Source organism: Monodon monoceros, unplaced genomic scaffold (assembly GCF_005190385.1).
Source record: "Monodon monoceros isolate NGI ecotype Baffin Bay Population unplaced genomic scaffold, NGI_Narwhal_1 Super_Scaffold_22, whole genome shotgun sequence".
In the NCBI taxonomy this organism is placed as follows: Eukaryota; Metazoa; Chordata; class Mammalia; order Artiodactyla; family Monodontidae; genus Monodon; species Monodon monoceros.
The window spans coordinates 127,138,231-127,154,372 of NW_021703779.1; the positions used below are offsets into that span (position 1 = coordinate 127,138,231).

At 61.6% G+C, this 16,142-nt stretch overlaps 1 protein-coding gene across 2 annotated transcripts; it reads right to left on the reverse strand.

Annotated features, from left to right (window-relative positions):
- Nucleotides 1-21: 21 nt before the first annotated feature.
- ARHGAP4 (Rho GTPase activating protein 4) lies at nucleotides 22-15,685 on the reverse strand. 2 transcript variants are annotated; one of them, XM_029240505.1, is made up of 22 exons: nucleotides 15,533-15,685; nucleotides 11,408-11,615; nucleotides 11,159-11,321; nucleotides 10,861-10,923; nucleotides 10,451-10,615; nucleotides 9,736-9,864; nucleotides 9,437-9,658; nucleotides 5,556-5,657; nucleotides 5,284-5,475; nucleotides 5,114-5,198; nucleotides 4,811-4,838; nucleotides 4,478-4,580; nucleotides 3,787-3,847; nucleotides 3,633-3,710; nucleotides 3,403-3,537; nucleotides 3,197-3,302; nucleotides 2,834-3,067; nucleotides 2,673-2,746; nucleotides 2,396-2,579; nucleotides 2,095-2,187; nucleotides 1,778-1,892; nucleotides 22-579 (listed from the first exon to the last, which is right to left on the reverse strand). In XM_029240505.1, the coding sequence occupies exons 1-22, from the start codon at nucleotides 15,597-15,599 to the stop codon at nucleotides 346-348; spliced, it is 2,841 nt and encodes a 946-aa protein (XP_029096338.1). In that variant the 5' UTR covers nucleotides 15,600-15,685; the 3' UTR covers nucleotides 22-345. The 2 variants fall into 2 exon arrangements, 1 of the variants encoding a protein (XP_029096338.1); XR_003796371.1 differs by lacking the exon at nucleotides 2,673-2,746 and having other exon boundaries at nucleotides 525-579.
- Between the last annotated feature and the right edge of the window lie 457 nt (nucleotides 15,686-16,142).

The following is a 16,142-nucleotide window of genomic DNA, read 5'->3' on the forward strand; positions in this document are numbered from 1 at the left end:
AGAACTGGCTCACGTCGGGGAGTCAATGCACAGGCCTTTATGAATGGCCGCCAACACCAGGCTGGCACCCTCATCTGAGCAAGGGCACCGAGCACCCGACAACCAGCGACAAGCCCTCACGGCCAGCTGCCCCCAGCCTCCCTCCTCGGCTGCCTCCCAGAGGGGCCTGAGCCAGCGCGGGGGAAGCAGGGGTGGGCTGGGGTGGCCTCGTCCTCCTCTCTGCAGACGGTCACGAGCAAGCATGCTGCACAGGACCAGGGAGAAGCAAAGGGCCTGGGGAGCCCGGCCGGTCTCCCCCGTGGCCGCCTGGGGCGGGGCGGGGCCTGCAGAGGAACCGGTAGCACCTCAGTGCGGCTTGAGGGGTGAGTCCAGGTCCTGGGGATGGGAGGCCAAGAGTGAGGCTGGGGCCCCAGGGCCACGGGAGAAGCCTTTGTTCTTGCCGAGGCGGCCGCAGGCCACGGTCTTCGGGCTGCGGGGCCCAGGGCCAGGGGAGATGGTGGACGCCGGCCCGAGGCCCTGACGGACGGCGGTCTTCCCCAAGAGCTCCTTAAACACAGAGTCCATGGTCTGCGCCACGGCCTGGCGGGGAGGAGAGAAAGGCAGGGCGTCGGTGTGAGCGGCCTCCACCTGGCCAGCCAGTCCCCCACCCCCAGGTCAGTGGTGCCAGCTGACCCAGGAGCGAGGCCCTCCTGCCCTCCGCTGCCCAAGCCTCTGCCCAAACTCCTCCCTCCCCTGAAACAAAGTCCTCGGCCACCGCCTGTCCCCAGGCCCCTCCCCTCCGTGGGCCCCGCAGCTGTCGCCCCTCGCTTGCCCGGTTTCGCTCCTGCCACTTTTGGTGTGGCGGTCACCGTCTCCTCCGGGGACAGCAATCCTCAGCCCAGCCCTGAAATGGGAGCCCCTCTGGCTGGGCCCCGGGTCCCCCTCCTCTTCCCACTCTCTCCCTGGCTGAGATCACAGCCACCACACCCTGGCTTCGGGGGCCACCAGCGTGCCCGGACCTCCAGGGCCAGCGGCCCCCTGCAGCCCACGGAGGAGGGGCTGAAATGCCCCTGGAGAGACGTGCACATCCTACCCGCCCCCCCACCCTGCACTGGGCTGGGACCCTGTGTGGAAATAGGGCCTTTGCAGATATAAGTTCAGGATCTTGAGATGGGGAGACGATCCTGGGTTATCTGGGCAGACCCCAGATGTAGTGATAAGTGCTCACACGGTTCCCGGGGCTCAGCCCGGCGGTGCCCACTGGGAGCCCACAGTGGGGTGCGCTGGGCCCAGCGGACACAGCAGGGAGCCGGGTGTCCCCGGGCTGCACCCCTGGCCCCGGCCGCATCCGGCACCCGCTCTCTCCCCCTGCAAGAAGTACGACCCCGCCTGGCTCCCCAGTCAGCCACCTCCCTCAGCCTCTTTTCCATCTGCCCCTTTCATCCTCCCTGGCTCGCCAAGCGCCGGCCACGTCACCACCTTTCACCTAGCCTGGCTCTAGATGCCAGCCTTGAAGCCTGTCCCACTCACCGCGTCCCACTCAGGAACCGAACATGAAGCCCAAATGTGAGAGCCCCAGGTTCCCTTCCCTTCTACCCTGCCTCCAGGCCCGTCCCTCCCCACTGCACTCACACCCTTGCCGGCCTGCCCCTCCCTAGGCTGGGCTCCACCGGCTGGTCTGAGGTCAGGAAGGTCAGACTTGAACCTTGGGAGGGAAGAGTCCGGTTCATAAGGGGAAGCAGAGACCCACCCCCGAGAGGTGTCCCCCACTTGCCACACAGCCATTCCCAGCTCTCACCTTATCCACCTCCACATGTCGCTCCGGGGATGCTGGGACCAAGCAGCGCCATCTGTGCCCAGAGGGGCCCCCGGGTGTGCCGAGAGGGGCCTCGGGTTGGGTGCACGGCTCTGGCCTGCAGGGCATAGACAGTGGGCCTGGCGGGGGCCCTGGGGAGCCCCTGCGCTGCCTGGCAGTGGCTTCTCCCAGCCCGGGGTGTGGCCACGGGAAAGGGAACAGTGAGGCCGGTCCCTCTCCGCGGCTGAGGTCTGACCCCACCCTCCTCCAGCCTGGGGTGGGCGGGCAGGGCCCCCGGAAGGGGTCTTCCCCTTGCTCACCTCTGGACAAACTCCATAGCCGGGAGGGCCTCTGGGCTGCTCACCAGCTCCCCGGCGGCCGGCAGCCCCTGGCCCACAGCAAGCTTCTCTGCCCTGGCGCCAGAGAGACAAGACCGCCTGTTAGAACGCTCATTCTGGGCTTGGGGTCTGGGGGCCAGAGGGCTCAGCGCTGGCCAGAAGTGGTCAGGCGCACTCTGGGCCACCCCGGGCCTACGGAAGCGGGGACTCGGGGCGGGGGAAGGGCCAGAAGCCCGGGTGAAAGGAGAGCCTCCCAGGAAGGGCCCCAACTTCACTCACTCACCCCGCCGGCAACGTGATGTACTTATGGGGGATGAGTCCCCGGGCCCCGGCGTGCTCGCCCCGCCACCAGTCGCCTGAGGCCCGCTCGTGCAGCCGCAGCACGTCCCCCCGCTGGAAGGTCAGCTCCTGGGCCGTGCGGCCCGTGTAGGCAAAGCAGGCCACGGCCTCCACAGCCCCCTCTGGGTCTAGGGAGAAGAGGGGACCCCAGTGTGGGGGAGGGGTGGAGTGGGCATCCAGGGCGGGGACAGGGTGGGGCACTCCTTTCCCGCCCCGCTCACCGTCCTCCGGGGCCAGGCTCCCAGCCTCCGGCTCCGGCTCGTTCTCCCCCCCCGGGCCCTCCAGCTGGGCATCCCTGCAGTGCAGAGCAGAGCAAGGTGGATGAGCGCACGAGGGATCTCCCGTCTGCCGGACCTCCCTCCCGGCAGCGCGAAGAGCCTACCCCAGGCAGCTGGCAGAAGGCGGCGCCATGCACTTCTCATAGACAGGGCCGGGCAGCAGGGCCAGGGGCGGGAAGACCCGCGAGGGCTGCACAATGACCGTCTGCACCAGCTGGTTCACCCGGCCCTGCAAGGCCACCGGGTCCTGCCCGGCGGGTACGGGCAGCAGCGTCGGCCCGAAGCACACGGCCAGGTTGTAGGCATCCATCATGTTTTCATCGCTGTACTGGGCCAGGCTGGGGGCACAGGTGGGTCACAGGCAGGGAGCTCTCGGCCCGGTGTCCCCTCACCCCCGCTAGCAGCTGGCTAGGGCCACCCCTGAGCCGCCCTCGCCCCTGCCTCCCCCCGCGCCGAGAGGTACTCACTGGTTGAGGAAGGCGAAGAGGTAGCGCAGGACCACGAGCACTGGTGGGGGCAGCCGGGCCAGGAGGCGGCTCACATGCTCCACCCACTCCGCCGCGGCCTCCGCTTCTGCGGCCGAGGCCAGTGCCCCGGAGAGAAGCCGTGAGCGCAGCCGTGGAGGCCAGCGGGGAGGGGCCCCCCCAGGGCCCGCCTCAGACCCCCGCCTCACCCGCAGAAGCCAGCAGCTCCCTGAACAGCTCTGGGGGGAATATCGGAGGCTGCAGGCTCCGGAAGTAGAGCTTCAGCACACCTGCCACCGAGTCCAGGTCATGGGCGGTGCAGCCCTCCACCAGTGGGTCCTCTCCTGAGGGCGACACGGTGGCGCAGGGGGCGAGAAGGCGGATGGCACCGGCTCTTCCACCCACCCCCATCCTCACCCCCGGCCCCGCCGGTCCCCACCTCTCTCAAAAGCGTCACGGATCTCCGAGACCCGGGGCTGGGCGCCCGACACCCGGAAGATGCCCTCGTGCTGCAGGCCTGCGGGAGGACGGAGAGCCGGTGGGCGCAGGATCGGGTGCCAGGCCAGCGGCAGGAGGGCCCAGGTCTTACTCACCGTTGAGGTTAATGAAGCGGATGCAGCTCTCCACCACCAGGGGCACGGACTGGCCCGAGCTCTGGGGACAGGGACAGAGAGGGTGTTCCCTCCACTGTGGACACAGCACGTCCTGCCTCGTCACTCGCTCGCTTTTATTTTCTCTTAATGCATTATGCGGTCAGCAGTAAGGCCTGCGAGATGCATGCCCAGGTGTCCGACATCCCTGGTGCCGTCTCGGGCCATGCCTTACGTTTTACCTGCTAGCTGTTTATTGCTGGCATGTGGAAATGCCATCGAACTCCGTATGTCGACCTCGAATCAAGTAACATCGTGAAACCCAAAATTTGTTCACTTAAATAATCTGTTGATTCTTTTGAACCGTGACATATAGAATCACATCCTGCAAATAACAGTGTGATTTCTTCTTTTCTGATCCTTCTTGCTTCCCTTACTTCCTCTCTCGTACCCCAGAAGTGGGGCCCGCGGACACCCTTGCTTCTGTTAACTCAACTCCTCAGCCCTAAAATCACTGCCACCCGAGGCTCTCCGCTACTAGTTAGGGACGCGCCCTCTGATCAGTGCAGGCCCGACAAAGGCCCACCCAGGAGGAGACCAGTGGCCGGGGCGGAGGTTACTGGGCTCACAGGCAGGCCCCGGGGCCGGAGGGAGAGCAGAAGCGCTTGGTTGGCGGGTGACACAAAGCAAGTACCTGGATAAACTTCTCCATGTCTCCCCCAAAGAGCTTCTGGTTATACTGGGAGCTGGGGCGGGGAAGGCGGCTCTTCTGGAGTTTTCTCTGTGTGTACTGGGTCCTGTCGTGAACAGGAGCTGGCTCTGAGGGGAGTGGGTGTGGAGACTAGGCTGCCCCGACACCCTGGCCCAGCCAAACAGCATGCTGGAGCTCGCGAGCTATTCCAGAACCCACTGGACAAAGTGGGAAACAGGCCACCGAAGGACGAGCAACAGAGCCGGGTCCCAAAGAGAGGGGAGGTGGGGACCCCACAGCTCCTCGGGACAAGCTGGTCCTTCACGAAGGACTCACCAAGACACCTCCCGCTCTTCCTTGTCACCTGGGGAGGAGAAAACGTTGGTGTGTCTCTCGGGCCGGGAGGTTCCTCAACACCCCGCAGAGGGAGAGGGCACCTGAAGGCCCAGGGCAGTCACAGGACAAAAGGCGGGATAGGGGCCGGGATCCTCGCTGGCTTATTCCCTGCGTGCCAAGCACCCTCTCTGGGTGGAGAGGACGTGGGCCGGGTGGAGGACCCAGGAGGAGAGCCAAGCTGCGGCCGCTCCCGGCCCTGGGGGTGGCGAGGCAGGGGCTCAGGGGGCCAGGAGCAGGGCCCACCTCGCTGGATGGCCTCCTGCAGCTTCTCATGCTTGGCCTGCAGCTTGGCGAGGATGCTCCGTCCACTCAGGTACTCCTGGAGTTTCTATGAAGCCCCAGGAAGAGTCCAAGGCTTTAGTCCTAGCTCCGGGCCTCCCCGGCCCCCCGCCCTCCTGGCCCCGCCTCCCCACCGTGACGTAGAAGGTCTCGGTCTCCTGCTGCTGCCCCCGCCTCCGGCTGGCCTGCCGAACCCCTGGGTCCGAGCTGGTGGACTTGAGGGACTCGGTGGAGGGGCTGGCCTGGAAGGACTCGAGCATGTCCCCATCTTCCGACGCCACCACCTCCAGCAGGGCCTGCAGGGTGGCCTTCAGCGTCTTGTTTACCTGGGGAAGAAGTGGGGGCAGGTGAGGGACAGGGAGTCCAAGTCAGAAGGCAGGGGGAGGGCAGGCCGGGTCACCCATACCTCCTCTGTCTCGATGGTTTGTCGGTCCAGGCGGCTCCGGATATTGTAGGCTCTGGGCAGAATCTCATCCCGCAGCTCCATCTCAACCCGGATCTCAGCCACCTGCAGAGGGCAGCATCCAGGGGGCTGAGGGCCACGCCTGAGACGCAGGGTGGGGCTGGGCAGCAGGCACCGAGGTCTCTGGGGCCCCTTTTCGCTGCCTTGGCGGCCGATGCACAGGATCACCAGCCTTGACGCTGCGTACAGCCAGATCTGAAGCACGGCAAGGGCACCTTCCCAAGGGGAAGGCGCACACCCGCACGCATAGAGACTTGTGCACGGACGTTCCCGGCAGCGCTCCTCCTAACAGCCCAAAGGAAGAAGCAGCCCAAGTGTCCAGCAGCCATAAAAAGGGAGGAGATTCTCATACATGCTTCAACACGGGTGAACCCTGAGGACATTATCCTCAGTGAAATAAGCCTTTTGTCACAAAAGGACAAATAGGATATGCTTCTACTTGTATGAGGTGCCTGGAGTAGCCAGATTCCTAGAGACAGAGTAGACGCTGGGGGCCATGGGCTGGGGGGGGGGAGTTAGTGTCTAATGGGGACAGATTTTCCATTGGGGAAGATGGAAAAGCTCTGGAGGTGGATGATGGTTGCACAACCATGTGAACTGTGCACTTAAAACGGACAAAACGGTGAGTCTCATGTGTATTTTACCACGATTATAAAATTTCTATCCAGGCCCTAGAAAACACTGACATTAGAAGACCCACCCCCTCAAGCCCACATAATGGGCAGAAAACTAGAAATTGACTCTCTGGAAAGGATAAATCAGAGGGGTTCTGGACTCAGGGACAGTAGTCACTGCTGAGGAAGGGGACGAAAGTCCCTACTGATGAGAGGGAACACAGCAGCCACCGCCATCTGGGGCTGGCCAGGAGCTCAGAGCTGTGCCTCAGTGCGGGCCTGTTGGACATAAGGAATGTCACAGAGCATCAACGTCAGACAAAGCCACTGTGGCCATGACGGCTGAAGATAAAAAAAAAGTCATCAGCGTGTCTGAGCACAGACCAAAGCAAGAACTTTGTCCAAGGCACAAAAATGAGCAAACCTCCGTGCGTCCCAGCTAGTGTGAGGGACGGTTCCTTCCCCACTGATGACAGCTCTAGCCTCCCTTTAGCCACCCCTGCCCCGTCTTCTCAATAAGATTTATTAAGACACCCTGTCAGAGTTACCCGTTTCCTGACAGCATCCAAGCCGGCGCCAAGCCCCTCCCCCAAGTCCCCTAACCCTTGCCCAAGTCCTCTGAGCCCTTTCTAGCACCCTCTTACCGAGACACCCCCAGCTCCCCGTGATGTGGGTGTCCCTCACAGCAATGATCGGAGTCCCTGCCCAGCCACCCTGGGGGGAAACCCACTGCTGACAAGCTCTGCTCACACACATCAAATACGTAACGCACCTCTCTTCAGTGCCTCCTCTGAAATATGAATTGACGGCCAAGAACTGGCAGCCATTTGAGGAAGAGCTCTAAAGTGGAAGACACAGATCAAAGCAAGGAAACAGTGGAAAGGCAGGGAACCGGGGGAAATGTCAAGAAAAGGAATGAACATTTCAGAAAGATTTGAGAAGATATTGTATCCATGAAACAAGAAGAAAGGGCTATTTTAAATAGGAATTTGGAAAACAAACCAAAACTCTTAAGAACAAAAAATATGAAAGTAAATTAAAAAAAATTTCAACAAGGGGTGGGAAGAAATAGTCGAAAAAATATCTAAGAAAGCAGAATGAAAAGGTATAGCAATGAGAAATAGGAAAGGTAAAAGATAAGGAAATCAGGGCTTCCCTGGTGGTGCAGTAGTTGAGAATCCGCCTGCCAATGCAGGGGAAACGGGTTCGAGCCCTAGTCCAGGAAGATCCCACATGCCGCCCATGCACCACAACTACTGAGCCTGCGCTCTAGAGCCCGTGAGCCACAACTACTGAGCCCGCGTGCTGCAACTACTGAAGCCCGCACGCCTAGAGCCCGTGCTCCTCAGCAAGAAAAGCCACCGCAATGAGAAGCCCGCGCACCTCAACAAAGAGTAGCCCCCGCTCGCCGCACCTAGAGAAAGCCCACGCGCAGCAACGAAGACCCAACACAGCCAAAAATAAATAAATAAATTTATATTAAAAAAAAAAGATAAGGAACTTAGACTGTCAGTCCATGGTGTTCAACATCAAATTACAAGAATTTGTGAAAGGAAGAGAAAAGAAAATTAAGGGAAGGAAATTACCAAAGGAATAATATGAGCTCAAAACCTTGAGACACAAGTTTGCATACTGACGAGGCCCACTGGGTGCCCAGCACCATGAAGGAAAAGGATCCCCAAGGCACATCATCATAAAACTTTACACGAGGGAAAGAGACCATCCTAAAAGCTTCAGGGAGACAAACTGCAGGTCACGTGCAACAGTCCAGAAATCAGAATGGCATTGCACTTCTCACCTACAACCTTGAATTCTATACCCAGCTAACATTACCAATCAATTTCAAGGATAGAATACAGACATTTGGGGCTTCCCTGGTGGCGCAGTGGCTGAGAGTCCGCCTGCCGATGCAGGGGACACGGGTTCGTGCCCCGGTCCGGGAAGATCCCACATGCCGCGGAGCGGCTGGGCCCGTGAGCCATGGCCGCTGAGCCTGCGCGTCCGGAGCCTGTGCTGCGCAACGGGAGAGGCCACAACGGTGAGAGGCCCGCGTACCGCAAAAAAAAACCAAAAAAAAAAAGAATACAGACATTTTTTCAGATATTCGAAGTCAGGAAAGTATGGGGAAAGATGTCCACACAAACAAGGGTAATAAACCAAGAAAGAGGAAGACACAGGATCTGGGACACAGACGGTCCAACGCAGGAGAGAATGGCAGGAATGCTCAGGACGATGGAGCAGGGAGGTCATGGACTTCACAGGCCTGCAAGCCGGGACTGGACGGCTCCAGGGCAGAGCTCTGAAGAGAAGAGATCGCCTGGTGTGAGGGGAAGACGGAGACAACAGCACTGGGAGGTGGTGATGTGGGGAGGAGCCCTAATCATCCACGAAGGAGGCCGGTAGGGCCTCTGGAAGCGTAAAAGCGCTAGCAGCACCTGCCACGTTGCTTGCAGCAGAAGCAGCAGCTAGAAGACGGGGAAGGGGTTGCGTCTGGGGAGTGGGAATCAGGAACGGAACGGGTGAGTCAGAGAAGGGCTGTGTGCCATTGGACGCCTTGAGTAACGTTTGACCTCCGATACGACTTTGGTCAAAATACAAATTAAATAAGTAAAAGCTCAGTGTAACCCCAGACCCTGCACAATGTTCATGAGGATAAACTGGTAAACAAAAGAATAGCTCGGAGGTGCATTTAAAAAATGCCTAGTGGGGACTTCCCTGGCGGTCCAGTGGTTAGGGCTCTGAGCTTCCACTGCAGGGGGCACAGGTTCGATCCCTGGTCGGGGAACTCAGATCCCACAAGCCGTGTGGTGCGGCCCAAAAGAAGAAAAAAAAAAGATGCCTAGTTATAATTTACTGTTTGCATGGTTTCTTTCCCCCCAAGTTTGCATTATGAAACGTCTAAGGTACACAGAACCATCGAAAGAAGAGCACACGGACAGCTATGTACCACCCACCAGCTGGCCTCAAAACCAGTGGCATCCTGGCTGTGTTTGCCCTTGCGGGGGGCGCGGGTGTGTGTGTGTGTGCGTCCTTTGGCTGAACCGCAGAAGTGAGCTGCGGAGGTCTGCTGGCTTCAAACGCAAGTCCGGAAACCTCAGAGCCTCATTTGTCTTGAGGCCACTGAAGGAGGGTCTGAGAAATAAGCTACCTTCACAATGAAGACGAGAAAACACAAAGCATTTGCCTGACGGGGCGGGCAGAGACCCTCACCTCATCCCCCTCGTGGGGCTGGTAGTCGAAACGCAGCGGGGGACAGAAGGCGGCTGCGTGCACCTCCAGCACCTTGGCCTTGTCCCCTGGAGGGTCTAGGGCTTCCACCACCTCCTCCAGGCTGCCCAGGCCCTGTAGCTGGGAGGCCTGGGTGCGGCTCTCGGCGGCCGTGTAGCTCCGGAGCACCTGCCCCAGGGCCAGGTGGAATCCCGTGTCACAGCACTGGGGGACAAGCGAGGACACGGCTCGGGCAGGCTCGGCACACAGGCGCCCGGCCCCGCCTGCCCGCCAGCACTCACGTCCATGAGGTCCAGGACGTCATGCACGTAGTAGTTGTTGACAGCGGCGTTGACGCTGGCCAGGCTGAGCAGGTACTCGTTGCGCGCCTTTGTGCACTTGAGTTTGTGCTCCAAGAACTTGGCGTGGCGCTGCTCAGGACCACACAAGCCCCAGGATCACCCACGCGGCCCCAGCTCCGCCTCCCATGTAGCCCTCACCCGCGACACACGCTCTCTCCCCTCCCTTCCCCACGCGGACAGCTACACCCGCTGTCCCACCAGGTCCCTCAAACAACTTGGCCCTGAAGTCATGATGTCCTTCCTCCGCTACGCTGGCAGCCTCAGCGTCCCCATCCTCTCTTCAAGAACCGCCTCAAACATTCCTCCTCCCCTCCTGTCACTCAGTCACCCATTCGACACGTCCACTCGCTTGTCTGCAATCTCACAGCACTGCGTGAGGCAAGGACGGGTGGGTGGAAGGGCCCCCAGGCTTCTGGCAGCAGATTTCTCTTTGCCCAGCGGGTCTTGGTGGGGGAGACCAGTTAGGAGCGTGCGGGCTGTCCCGGGCCTAGTGGCTCTTCTCCTGCCCGCTCTGTCTACCACCCCAGCTTGGGGAGCCCTCCAGAGCCAGCCCCGCCTTCCTGCTGCACACCACCTCCCTGCAGGGCTGGGACTCGGAAGGACAAAGCCCAGGAGCCAGAGCCTCCGGACACAGACGGCTGCCCCCCAGGCCCACCTTCTCCACCAGCCGCCCTCCCTTCTTGAGGGAGCCCTTGCGGAGGGGCCCTGCCTCGGTGCCGGCACTTCGGCATGCCCGCTTCTCCTCCTGCCGCTCGGCTTCCCGGAGCTTGGCCTCGGCATTCACGCTCTCCATGTGGTACACCTGGTATGTCTTCTTGGCCTGCAAGGAGGCCCAAGCCCAGGCAGCCCTGCTCAAGGCCACGGCTGCAGCCAGCCCTCCCCCTCCCCATCCCAGCCCATCCGGGACTCGGACTTGAGCGCTCTGCCCAACCACCCAGTGCCCAGAGCAGGGAGAGAGGGCCGAGCTTGCGGTCCTCGAAACCCAGGTCTCTCCTTGAGCCTGGCTCGGGGAGATGTGAGGTGATGGCCTCCCTCTGATTCGGACAGGCCCTGCGGCGCTCTCACCGTCTGAAGCTCTGACACCACCTCCAGGAGCTCCTCCTGCAGCTGTTGCTCCAGATCCTTACTCTGCGGGGGAGGGGAGTTGAGCACAGCCCTGCCCCAGTGCAACACCCACCTCCATCCTGCAGCGGCGGCCAGCCCTCAGCTTGGCACTCAAGGCTCCCAGTGGCTCCCCTCTGCCCGACGCCCCCCGCCCTCCTGGGCCCTCCCAGCCGTGACACCTCTGCATCGGGCACCCACGGGCTGCCCTCGCTAGATCTTGAGGCCATCCAGCATCCCGTGCCCAGGGCAGGGGCCTTGCCTTCTTGACTATGCGCCCAACATCCTCCGCGATGTGACTCAGGCGCTGGGCCAGGGGCCCACCCAGCACGTCGCTGAGGGCCGCGCTCTCGCGGCTCTGCTGCCGCGTCTGCTGCAGCAACACGGCCCAGCAGTGTAAGGGCGACAGGAGGGACGGCTCCTTCCTGGGGGAGACGGGCACTCAGACCGACGGGGAGCGGGGCCTCAGGCCCTGCTGCAGTCGTCCCACCGGCCAGTCCCCAGGACCCACCGGAAGCTCTGGTGCTCCCGGCTGCCACCCCCCAGGCGGCCTGCGCGGCCAGAGAAGCGCTCAACCAGCTTGTCCAGGCCCCGCGAGTACTCCAGCTCCACCTCGGCGCGGCGCCGCATGAACTCGGCCAGCTCCTGCAGCAGCTCCCGCCGCAGCTCGCCCTGCAGCTCCAGGCAGCGCAGCTGCTCGCCCAGCTGCCAGCGCATCTCTGTAGGGGCGGGGCGGGGGGGGGGGACGACGCGGCTCAGGCTGGGGCAGTGGACCCGCCGCCGAGTGGAGTGAGCGCCGAGCCGAGGGGGCGGGAGGCCGGCCCGGCGCTGCGGGAGGTCTGCCGTCCAGCCGGCTCGGGGCGGGCCTGAGGAAGGGGACCTCTGAGGTGAGGCTGAAGGGAACCAGCCGGGAAGGAAGAACGGAAAGGCCCTTCCAGGCAGAGGGCAGAGCCCTGCAAAGGGCCAGGGGCGAGAGGGAGTGTGGAGGGTCCCGGAGGCTCGGAGCAGGTTGGGATGGTGGGAGAGCACCTGGCACTTGGGCTTCCCATGACTCCCCGGTTTCCCTGCCACTTCCTGACCTTTGGGTGCCCAGGACCCCAGGCAGGGTGGCCGCCCCCGCAAACACAGAGACACACGGGGCTGCGCAGGTGCGGGGTGGCCACGGCGCTCTGCCAAACCTGCAGTGAACTTGCGGCCTCGCTGGCTGGAAACCCTGCCCTCAGCCCCAGGGAGAAAGGGCAGCGCCAGTGGGAGGGCCAGACCAGCTGGTGGAGGCTGACCAGTGACGGGACTGAGGCAACTGGCCTGTTTGCTGTTCCCAGTACTGACTCCTCACTACCCACCTCCGGGCAGAGAGGGCCACACCCCGCTCCCCACACTGCTGGCTTCTGACACCTTATCGCTGACTTGATTTGGCAACTTTCCCCACACAGACCTAAAGCAAAGAACCGCCTGAATGAGGATCTTAAGCAACCCACTGGCGAGCCCTGGGCATCCCGAGGACATAACGCACTGTCTCGGCTTCTGGCAAGCGGGTCACCACTTACTAATCGCTGTCCAAAAAAGGGACGTTAAATGACTCCTTCATTCAGCATAATGTTGATTATGCACCCAGTCAGTCTAGACATGGAGACACGGTGCCCACCCTCCTGGGGAGAGACAGCAGGGGGACAGGCATGTGCTAGAACGTGTCGGAACAAGTGGCACTGAGAAGACAGCACAGAGCGGGAGGTGGTCAGGAACAAGCAACACTGGAACAGAGAGCTGAAGGAAGCAACAGAGGGGCCGTGGAGCCAGCGTGGCTGGAGAGAGCTGCGCAGGCGAGGGGAGGGGGGAGATGGCCAAGGCCCGTGGTTGGGGAGGACTCCCCGCTGGACGCCGAGGGAGAGGGGGGCCACAGCAGCGGAGCCATGAGGGTCCGGCTTCGCACTCAGGGCCCCTCAGGCTGCCGTGGGGAGCCAGGGCAGAGGTCAGGTGACGGAGGAAACGTGCCCAGTCCAGGTGGCAGCTACCGCACCAGTCCAGGCAAAAGACAGTCAGGGGCTTGGACCAGGCAGCCAGCCTGGGAGGAGGTGGGCAGTGGCAGGACCCAGGGTGGCTGTCGGAAAGAACTCTGCGGTGAACAGCTCGGTACTGGTGCCATGTGGATTTCTGTCCCGCCAGTGGCGTCCCACGGGCTGTGGGGCATGTGGCAGCCTCCATGGGTCCTGCCTGCTCGGCATCCCCATTTCCTCCTCTGATTTCCCTTTCGAGAACGTCCCCTTCCTACTCTCAGCCCCTGGGTCCCTCTCCCTGACTCCAGGCGCCCCAGATGTGGCTCTTGCATCACCCATCCCTCGGCCCCTCCACCGTCCTCCACCGTAGGACTAGATCAGTGACAGGCCCAGGAGCCACCATCCCCTCCCCGCGCTTGCACCTCAGTGACTGAACAAGAGCGCTCTCTTTCCACCAAGGGGTCAAGCTGGGTAAATGGAAGCCTGGGCGAGGACTGCTTCCTGAAGGTGAAACCAATGCAGTCTCCTTACGCCGTCCGAGGCCAGGCCACTTGAAATCAGGAGAGTCTTCATTAAATCAGGGTAACAGTTTGGGGATAAAAGTAAATTTCATTTCATTCCAAGAAAGATCTGAGATGTCCCGGCTTGCCTCACTGTCCTCTGGCGTCTGCCCCTTCCTCGTGGAGCGACAGTTCCCAGGGGACCTATTACAAGCGAACAGTGTTCAACGGGCCAGCACACCAAACTGTTTCATTTCTTCTGTTCGGTGCAACCAAGCCTTGGCTGGGATTCGGACCTGGTGTCAGGCAGACGTTGAGTCGGCAGGGTCTGAGCACAGTGAGCCGGTGCCTCCCGAGCTCCCCAGGCTCCCCAGGCTCTCAGCTGAGTCGGTGTCCAGCTCTCAGATCTCAGCTGGGATGTGCTCATCAGGGAACCCTTCCCAACCTCCCCACAGACTAGGTCTGGCCCTCTTCCTGTCCCCTTTCTTGACATCCGCACCCTCCCTTTATAGTGGTTTTCATCATAATTGAAATTAATTGTGTGATAGGTTGTTCACTATATGTCTCCCCCACTAGACCTGTGAGCCATATGACAGCAGGGATTGCTTCTCCTGTGCTCAGCACTGTTATGTTCAGGGCCTGGCAAAGAACAGATGCATACAAAACATCTATCAAAAGGAAGGATGGAATCCACGTATGCTTGAATTGCAGAGCCAGGACTGGGCCTCAACAACACTTCCTGTGAGTGAGGCATTCGGTCTCACTTCTGCTGACAAGCAAAGCAGAAAAGATGGCCTCCCAAACCACGACTATGCTGACCTTTCAGAATTTCGGGTGTCAAGACAGTGATCCCGTTTTTCTAGCATAGTAGGAAGTTTCTTTGGGTGGGGGGGTGGGGGCACGGGGCGGGGGGGCGGGGAACAGAAGCTAAAATCATTAGGGACCCAGAGCAGGCAAGGAAAACTTAAAAGACAGCCTTGCTCGAAACCCCAATTTTTTTTCAGTGTGAATGAACGCCCACATTTGCTGACTGAAGAGTTTCCAAAGTCCTTCAGCCTCATGACATTTGGGGGATGCGGCTGCGGATCATTCTCTCTATCTGAGGAATGTTGCAGGGGAGGCTTGGAGAGCTGACTGGCCCTGCACGGTCACCTCAAGCTGGCTCTGGGCAGCAGGCCACCCTTCCCAGACGGGGAGGACTCGAGCATACTTTGGTGTAAATTGCTTGTATTGGATAATTACGTTGGAATCTCCATCTATGGACTGGAAGGACATTCGAGGCTCATTTCATTACACCTCCTGGGACCTATAGGAGTGGCCATAAGGAAGTCACTGCTCCTCTCTGAGCTTCGGTTTCCTTCATCGGTAAAATTGAGCTATTGAGACTGATATACAGGGTCGCACATCTGAAGACGCCAGAAAATGTTACAGCCTCAAACTGCTGGCACTTGGACGCTGCCTGCTTCCCTTTGCACGAGTTACCACGCCCTGAATAAGACCCAGAAAAGCAGTCGACTAAGAGTTTGCAAAGCTGATTTGCATACGATTTGCACAGAGTGTTTATCAGAACCCAAAGAGGTCTGCTCTTGCAGAGGGCGCAAGATCCCTCAGGCCAAGATACACTGTGCCGGTTTGACCTAGAGACAGTGGCCTTCAACTCTGAGCCACCTCAGCGCCCAAGGGAGGGAACAGGGACTGGGCTGCAGGGACTGGAGTGGTTTTAGGGTAAAGCCATCGCTAAATCCATCCACCGAAGCTCCCGGACCCCTTACCCAACCCCCGTCAGCAAAGTCAAGGTGCTCCATTTCACTGTGGCTAGAATGCCACTTTTGGGGGGGCACTCGGTGCCCCCTTCCCTCCTCGGAGTCCTTAGGTGAGGTGCAGGGAGAACCCAGGAGGACACAGCTACCAAAGGGAGGGAGGGAGCGAGGGAGAGTGGAAGGAAGGAGGAACAGCGGCGGATGCGGCCAAAGGGACGTGGAGAGGCGGGCAGGGGGCACGGGTTCCCTCCCTCAGCCCCCTCCGGAGGTCACTGGGGGAGAGCAGCGGGCCCTGGGCCAGCGGCCAGGTCTTTTCGAGCTCCCCCACGACCTTCGGGGTCCCCGTAGGGAACTGGGCCGGGAGCGCCCAGCGCCCTCTCACCTTTGACTTGCGCCTCATGGTCCGCCTGCGGCCCTCGCTCCCGGCGCAGCTTCCCGTGCGTGGCCATGGCCGCCGGGCGGCCGCGCCGTCGAGCTCCGTTGCTCCCACGCGGCCGCGAGCGGGCCGGGCGTTGGGACCGGAGGCCCCCGCAGCCAGCAGCCTGCGCCGGCCCCGCCCCGCCCCGCCCCGCCCCCAGCGCGGCTCCCGGGGCGGGGCGGGGGCGGCCGGTGCGGCCCGGCGCTGCCCGGGGGGGCCTGGGGCGGGGGGGGGGGGAGGTGGGTGTGTGTGTGTGTGCGCGCGCGCGCGCCCACTGGGGCCGGGCCTTGCCGTCGCCTCGCCCCAGTCACTGGGCGCGCACCCGGGCAGCCTTGTGCCCAAGGTTCGGCTGCTAGGGCCGGTGCGGGAGCCCCAAGGTGCCTGGCAAGCTGGCATCCTCTGGCTGCCATTCCCCCCCAGCCTCCAGAAGGCTGTCTGGTCACCACTGCCTGACTGCACATCGTGGCCATTGGCCCTGAATGCCAGTGCGCAGTGACACCATAGCTGCTCCAGACCCTGGGCTCCCTTGGGTCACCTGCCTCCCCCAGATCCCCAGGACATCAGATGGGGCCCA

Coding starts and splice junctions, on each gene's coding strand:
- ARHGAP4 (XM_029240505.1), bottom strand. CDS start 15,599: ATGGCCACGCACGGGAAGCTGCGCCGGGAGCGAGGGCCGCAGGCGGAC. Junction 10,924..11,158: donor TTGGGCGCATAGTCAAGAAG/GCAAGGCCCCTG, acceptor CCTCCCCCGCAG/AGTAAGGATCTGGAGCAACA. Junction 9,659..9,735: donor ACGTCCTGGACCTCATGGAC/GTGAGTGCTGGC, acceptor CTTGTCCCCCAG/TGCTGTGACACGGGATTCCA.